At 37.8% G+C, this 8,537-nt stretch overlaps 1 protein-coding gene across 1 annotated transcript; it reads left to right on the forward strand.

Annotated features, from left to right (window-relative positions):
• The first annotated feature begins 6,380 nt into the window (after positions 1–6,380).
• Positions 6,381–7,312, forward strand: LOC105943925 (olfactory receptor 13F1). Its single transcript, XM_012948431.2, is given in 2 exon segments — positions 6,381–6,798; positions 6,801–7,312. Coding segments are annotated over 2 exon segments (930 nt in total).
• The last annotated feature ends 1,225 nt before the right edge of the window (positions 7,313–8,537 follow it).

Genomic DNA, 8,537 nt, shown 5'->3' on the forward strand with positions numbered 1-8,537 from the left:
GCCCATCCACCCTCTGACTCAGGTGGATAAGAATATTAGTGGCCAGTGGCCAGCCAGGATACCAGAGCAAAAGGCCTACTACCACAGCCCTCACACAGGGACCAGGCCTCCCCAAGCCAGGCACATTGTGACCAACTGGGACCAGGGAACTGGGAGGAGCAAGTGAACAGGGATCTGACCTATTCATTCAGCACAACATACACCTTCTGGTGCAGGGTATCTGGAAATTGAGGACCCAGGGCACTTCAATAGGAAAGACAGAAACAGTGCCTGGCTTCTACAGCAAGCTTACAGGGTCCAATCTCCTCCAAGCCAGCTGCAGGGAAACCTGTCAGAACAAGGGAACTGTGAGGAGGTAGGGGGAGGGGAAGGATCTGGTCTCCTCACTCCATGCCACAACTGCAACCCTCCAGCATAGGTAATCAGGACCAAGGAACTGGGAGTAGCTTGGGAATAGGGATCTGGACTTCTCACTACATGCTGAGCCCACACACCCTCTAGCACATGGTTCTGAGACCAGGGAACTGGGAGAAGTTGGGGAAGAGGAATCTGGCCTACTCACTCTGTACCACAAGCACCTTCTGGCCCAGGGTACCAGAATCAGGAAACTGGGAAGATCTGGGAAGCAGGGAACTGGCCTACTCCCTCTGCACCATGCATGCACACCATCTAGTTTGGAATTTTTTATGCAACATGTTGAAATTCATTTAAAATTTAATCCTATTGTTTCCAAAGAACATATTCTATAAGTTTTCAGTGTTTTAAAATTTATAACACTTCCTTTCCTTTTAACAGTTTTACTTATTTACAGAGAGAGAGAGATATAATGGCCACACTACTGCTTATTGCCACTGCATGTACCTCTTTGTGTATCTGGTTCTACTAGGGATTGAATCTGGACTGGTTGGCTTTACAAAGCAAGTGCCTTTAACAGCTGACCTAGATCTTCCTGGTCCTTATAACACTTCTTTTATAAAGCAGCATATACTCCATCCTACTGACTACTCCATATTTACCTGAAAGTGATGTGCAATCTGAAAACATTCCATTGTATTTTATAAAAGCCAACTAAATGGATTTACTTGATGAGTATATTTTCAACTTCATAGATCTAAATCTTTATCTTACATGATATTAGGTTTCTTAGGTCATGATAGTCTTGTTATAACTGGTAACTTGGTAGGTTGTATTTATTAATAAGGATCTTCTTTAAATATGTTTTATTTCTGCTCTTTCTATTAATTACCAAAAGTTGAAGTTAACCATGTCTGATAAGTAAGTAAATGGAGACAACCTAGATGTCAACAGATGGATAATGATAATGTATGTATATACATTTTACTCAGCACTACAGAAAATTTAAATTTGCAGAAAAATTGATGAATCTGGAAAGAATTATGTTAAGTGAAGTGATTAAAATTTAAATTTGTTTATCATTTTTATTTATTTATTTGAGAGCAACAGATAGAGAGAGAAAGAGGCAGACAGAGAGAGAGAGAATGGGTGTGCCAGGGCCTCCAGCCACTGCAAGCGAACTCCAGATGCATGCACCCCCTTGTGCATCTGACTAATGTTGGTCCTGGGGAATGGAGCCTTGAACCGGGGTCCTTAGGCCTCACAGGCAAGCGTTTAACCACTAAGCCATCTCTCCAGCCCATAAAATTTATAAAGATAAAAATCACATCTTTAAAAGGAGGGGGGGATGGAGAGACTGCTTAGCAGTTAAGGCACTTGCCTGCAAAGCGTAAGGAGCCATGTTCAACTTTCCAGTTCCTATGTTAGCCAGATGCACAAGGTGAGGCAAGTGCAAGGTCACACATGCTCACTAGGTGGCAAAAGCATCTGGAGTTCAGTTGCAGTGACTGAAGACCTGGCACACCAATTCTCTCTCTTTCTCTCTCTCTCTTAAATAAAATTTAAACATATTTTAAAAACATCACATTATCTCTAATCTGTGGACTCTAGCTTGTAGTGTGTGTGCGTGTATGTGTAATACACACAAAGTGAGTAAAGCCTATTATACAGACATTACATACATACATAAATACGCGTGTTTATATATGTCCATATATATGCCTATGTATGTATGTATGTGTATATGCACACACAAAATTGGGTAAAGCCTAAAAAGATATAAAAGTGATCAAGAGAGGGTGAAAGGGATGCTGAAAAAGAGAATGGAGTAGATAAAATTATACATGTGACATAAAAATAGATAGAATATGGAGCACAAGTGGGGGCGTGGAGATGGAAAAGAAGAAAAGAGACTCAACTAAAACAAAGTACATTTTAAAGCACAAAATGATATTTAATACTATGTCTGCTAATTTTAAAAAATAAAGAAAATATCTATGTACACTTATAAGTATGTATATTTGTTTTTAGTTATATGCTATTTATATTTAATTTGTGCTTGATTATTTTACCTTTTGACATCTATTTCTAGTAATACTCCATTCTTTGAGATTAATTATGCCATCATTAACAGTCATTCCACATTGCTTTCAAATAATTGTCATATTTTATTCCATCCTTTATCTGTCATTCTTAAGTATAATTTTTAAAAATTCACAATTTGGGTGTTCTTTTAAACTAAAACTTTGTCTCTAGTAAGAAATTTTAATCTGTTATTAGATTATGCTTAATGTAATTATAATACATTTTGCTAGTTTATTATCTTACTGTTTTTATAATTTATCTCATAGTTTTCTTTTTGTTAGGAGGAGGAAGGTTAATGTTATCCAGGTTAATCTGACATATGATGTCACACCAAATTAGAAACAAGAAGTTTGAGATACACGTTTTAGGAAGATCTATGCAAATGACATTTATTATTGGGTTCAAGATAAAGAGAATAAAGAATCAAGATCTACTTATAATTATTGAAAATAAGTAAAACCACAAGTGGAAAAAAAAATGTCTACCACTTACGTACCTGCTACATATTAGTACTGTGCTAGTTGCTTCATATAGTGAATTTCTCTCACAGCAATCCTGATAAAGATATGCTGTCATTACTCTTTTATAACTAAACTGAGCTCTATGAGGACAAGTGACTTGCTGTAGGTGGCAAAAATGATGTGATAAAATGGAAGGTGTTATTTCAGTAAATTCCCTGGGCTCTCTTGTGCAGAACACTGTCCTGAGATTAAGGAAATGAATCTCACAAGATCCTATGGCCCTGAGGCCAGATGCCTATGACCATGAGTAAAAAAAGGATTTTGATTGCAAATACCAGCTAATGTGGAGATGATTTTGTTTTGGGCTTTTAAAACCTTTGATAATAGTTCAACTACACAACTTAACTGTGAATAGAAAATATCTGATATGTAGAATACATACTGCAATGACTATAATAAGTTATTTGAGAAGTCTTTCAGTCATAATGACCCAGCAAAGAAATTGGCACCACATTTTCCCCAAACTGCCATACATTTTTCATTGCCATATGTTACTTATACAAAATTTGTATCTGTGTAACACTTTCACACTTGTATATATACACTGTAAACCATCAGTCAGTCTCTGACTTGAAAAACAGGCAAGTTTTAAACAGGGTTTATAAGTCTTAGAAAGATAGTCTGCAATAGAATTGTAAAGGGTCAAGATGCCTTTATATGGTAAAGATAACTTTTAAAAATGAAAAGACTTCCAAACAACAGACAGAATTTCAATTTCCATGAAGAATGACTCCTTGTAGATCTTCTCATTAAGCCATAGTGAGCAATAGAAGAGTGACACAAGCTCTCATTCACCCATCTTTGGCATTTCCTTCTCTAGTTCAATTTAGTTCCCTATATTTTATGAAACTTCCTTCAATCTGAAGGTGAAAATGCCAAAATTATTTATTCCCCTAAAAATCATTCCACCTAGCTGATTTCATAGCAGAGAAGTGAGAAAACTAAAGTTCCCCACATCCCAACACGTACATGTTGGCATCTGTATGAATAACACCACAGTTCGATCACACAAACTATGGGTTATAATTGGATCTACGGCACATTATCCCTGGGGTTTCAGCATTTGTAATTCTGCATAGACACATGTGTAACTTTAATTTGTTATACACTTTGGAACCTTTTCTTTTTCTTTAATTTATTAGTTTTCTTTTCAGCAAATGCAGGCAGTTTGGTACCATTGTTTAGGCTCATCCATGACCTACCCCCTCCCAATGGACCCTCCTTGGTGATGTAAATGGGTCGTGCATTGTGGAGTTAGCCCACAGTTATTGGTATGATAAATGTCTCTGTATATCATGACCCAACATGTGGCTCTGACATTCTTTCCACCCTCTCTTCCACAAAATTTCCCTGAGCCATGTTGGGTTCATTTTTGGTCTGCTTCAGTGCTGAGGTGTTGGGGGCCTCTGAGGCTCTGGCTCTCTGATTTGGTAGGAGTTGATTTTTCTCTGTGTTGGTCTCCTTCCCCCTTGGGCTGGTATCCAGTTCATCAGGAAAACAGCACCTTTGCTTGTTTTGCCAATTTTCCTTAGTTTCAGCCTGGGCCCTTTTGAGGTATGATGGGTTGGCTCTCTCCTTAGGATCTGCATCTATCTGAAAAAGAGAAGCAGATTTTCCAATGGAGAGTAAGTTAGCACCTGGAAAATTTAGATAACACGTACTTTTTTGATAGAGAGTTTAATAGGTGTAGGCCCTCTTGTAGCCCATGATTGATGGTAGCTTGATATTGGAGAGTGGGCTTATGTTTGGATATGGTTCTGACTTGTTTTCCAGCTCCAGCTATGGGTCCCATACCACTGAGGGGATCAGTTAGCCAAATCAAGAGCAGTTGGTTCCCCACCATGGCTGTGTCCCACTATTGCACTTTTGTGGGCATCATATCAGGTTATTTGTTGCTAAGTAGGTTAGACCATGAGTTGCTTGGACAGATATTGGTCATTTCACCCAGTCATCCATGTAGCGCCTTCTGGCACTAGACATGCTGACTTTCTGGGGACTGACTCTCTCCTGGCTCCTAGCCATGCTGTTCCATTTTACGTGTCTGCTGCGTATGGAGTCTTCAGCAATAGGGTCTTACCACTGACCTTTGGTGGGTCATCAAGTACTCTGACAGAAGTCTGTCATTGTTTTGGGAAACCTTGTAGTTTTCTCTGATCAAAAGTTCATTATGGATGATAGCCCCAAGCTGGTAGTGGGGGTTACAGGTCAGTGCCCACTAAGAAAATGAGGAAAAACATAACTAACATACAATAGTTAGAGAGGAGAGAGAGAGGGGAGAGAGGGGGAGAGGGAGGGAGGGAAGATGTAGAAGATTTAGGTTAGACTTGATCCTACTCTCTCCAGTGTCTTGTGGTTCAGGTGTTTCCTGTAAGGGTCTAGTGAAGGTTCAGCCATTTGGTCTGCCTTTTAGGAAGTAGAATTTTATGGTACCATTGCCGTTTGGGTCCATATTAGTGTTTCCACCCCTTTGATGCCCTCCCCTTCCTCCCCCTCCATCCTAGTGTCTAGTCCATGAGGTGCTTGTCCATTACTAGAAGAATGGATAACTAAGATGTGGTATATCTACACAGTGGAATTCTATACAGCAGTAAGAAAAAATGACACAAAGAAATTTGAGGAAAAATGGTTGAACCTGGAACAGATCATTCTCAGTGAACTTACCCAATCACAGAAAAAAATCGACACATAGTCTCACTTTGGAACCTTTTCAAAAGCAACAAATAAATAATTGCCTTCAAGTGTTAGCGCTGGTCCTTGGGAGGATGACTCTGCAGTTCCATCACCAGGGCAATGCTGGCAATATGGAAGTGAATGCTCCAAGCATACACCACCATAGGAACATCAGCCACCACTTTCTTGAGTTTGAGAAGAAATTTCTGGCTTATTTTTAAATGTTCAAAGTCTTTTGTTAATTTAATTTGTTTCTGCATAAATCTTTGGACATATCTCTAAGACTGGCAGAAGAAACTCTGAATTTGGGAACAAAAAAATCTTCCTAATATGAAGACTTTTGTCCAGCCTAAGGGAAGATTATTTCAATGTCAAAAAGGTAAATAGAATATATAGATGTATATCAGTTACAATTGTAGTTTTGTAAAAAAAAAAAAATAAGAAAGCAAAATACTGTTTCCTTTATCCTTCTCTCGTGATCCTCACTAAATAAATCCTTCTATACCTCACTGACATTGAAACAAAGTCTTCCTGCAAAAATAGCAATAGGATGATTTATCCATTGGCTTCCTGCTTAAATTATATTAATAACAGATTGTTCAAACATGTACCACTAATATACTAACCTAGGGAAGCATTTAAGTACTAACTGAAGGAAAAATATTTCTGGAAAATGTGAATTGGGAGCCCTTGTTCTATACACAACATCCGATATAATCCATCTGCACATACATAGATGGGCATAATAAAATGGTCTAGGAAAACTGGACATCTATCACAGTGTTTTTCTTCATGGTATTTTCCCATTACCCCAAAGTTGAGGTCATTTTATTTGTGACGTGTCTACTGGTGTAGCTGACTACGTTGCTGGGCAATACTATTTTGATCTCAATCACCATCCTAGATTATTATCTGCACACCCCCATGTACTTCTTCCTCAGAAATCTCTCCTTTCTGGACATGTGGTATACCTCTTCTGCTTTTACTCCAATGCTAGCAAACTTTGTTTCAGGAAAAAACACAATCTCATTCTCAGGATGTGCTTCTCAGATGTACTTCTCTCTTGCCATGGGCTCTACTGAGTGTGTGCTCCTCTCTGTGATGGCCTATGACCAGTATGTGGCCATCTGCAACCCCCTCAGGTACCCGCTTATCATGAACAGAAGGGTCTTGTGCAGATTGCTGCCAGATCCTGACTTGTGGGCTGTCTCACTGCTCTTGTGGAATCCGTGCCTGTGCATCAGCTGTCTCTCTGTGGTAATAACACCATCAATCATTTCACCTGTGAAATTCTGGTACTCTTGAAAATGGCTTGTGTAGACACTTCTAGGGTGGAGATAATCATGCTGGTGATCAGCATACTTCTCCTTCCCATGCCAATGCTGCTCATTTCTCTCTCTTGTGTATTCATCCTCTCCAATATCCTGAGTATTAGCTCAGTGGATGGTCAAAGCAAAGCCTTTTCAACCTGTGCAGCCCACCTGACTGTGGTGGTTCTGTTCTATGGGACAGCTCTCTACATGTACCTGAAGCCCTCAGCTATAAATTCTCAGGAAATAGACAAATCTATGGCTTTGGTATATACTGGATTAACACCAATGTTAAAACCTATCACCTATAGTCTATGGAATAAAGAAGTAAAAATGGCTGTGAAAAAATGCTGTCCTAATTTCCATCTTTAAATAATTCTGGGACAAGCCCATTTGCTTAAATAATTTTCCCCATTATGCAGAAAATTGCATAATAGTTAATATAAGCTGAAGTTCTAGAAAAGATTCATTTTCAATAGGAATTTATTATTATGTCCTCTATCCTAATTTGCTATATAATTTGCCTCATATTAATTAGCCATTTTTACAAAAGTGTTTTTAAGGAGGCAGTTAGCATTCATTGAATAATAATATAATATTAAGATTATGCTATTGCCTTATTTTCTCACATGTGACTTAGTATATGATCTCAGCAAATCAGTGTCTCAAATCCAATGAAATAACTAATTTAATAAGAATATGGAAATTTGAGTCCAGGAAATTTTGAAATAATATATTCTCAGTGATTTACTATTGCTTCTGCATTTAAGAAGAAATTGATATTTTCAAATTAATGAGTATACAGTTCCAAGTGTGTGTGTGTGTGTGTAAGAGAGAGATTAAGAGATTGAGATTTCATGGGCCAGGTGTGGTGGTGCACACCTTTAATCTCAGCACATGGCAGGCAGAGGTGGGAGGATTGCCATGAGTTTGAGGCTACACTGAGACTATAGTTAATTCCAGGTCAGTCTTGGCTAGAACGAAACCCTACCTTGAAAAAAAAAATTTAAAAACAATAATTAATTTAAAAAGAGACATTGAGATTTCATGAAACCAAATACCCATCAATTTTTAGAACTCTTCCTAATTTCTAAAGTGTTAAAATGAGAAAAATATATGATATTCTCTGGCAACATATAGTATTAGTGACTCCTTATTTGGCATGTGTATGTGGGAAATGAGTAAATATCTGTCCATGAACAAAGATATCATAATAAGGTTTGCCAAAATTGTGAGTCTATGTATGAGTTCCATTATAGGTAAAACAATTAGAACAACTTGAAGTATCTATGGTATAAGGTCTCACGATTTACTTTAGCATCTTAGTGAATTCATCTATTAGTCACCCCACAATGTTATTCTTTTATAGCATGTTGACTGTAGAATTGACTGATAAGGGCTATCATGATATTATAAAATAAATTATTAATCCAGGTAAATAGTATAAAATACTCAGAAACATATTTAATATGATTAATCAAAACTATGAAAATTATGATTCTGCTGAGCCACAAATTAATGTGTTTTGTTAGTATTTTATACTCTTGTGAGATCTGGGGAACAAATAATAAAGCCAATGTATACATTACCTCCTTTA

Source organism: Jaculus jaculus, chromosome 1, assembly GCF_020740685.1.
Source record: "Jaculus jaculus isolate mJacJac1 chromosome 1, mJacJac1.mat.Y.cur, whole genome shotgun sequence".
Classification (NCBI taxonomy): domain Eukaryota; kingdom Metazoa; phylum Chordata; class Mammalia; order Rodentia; family Dipodidae; genus Jaculus; species Jaculus jaculus.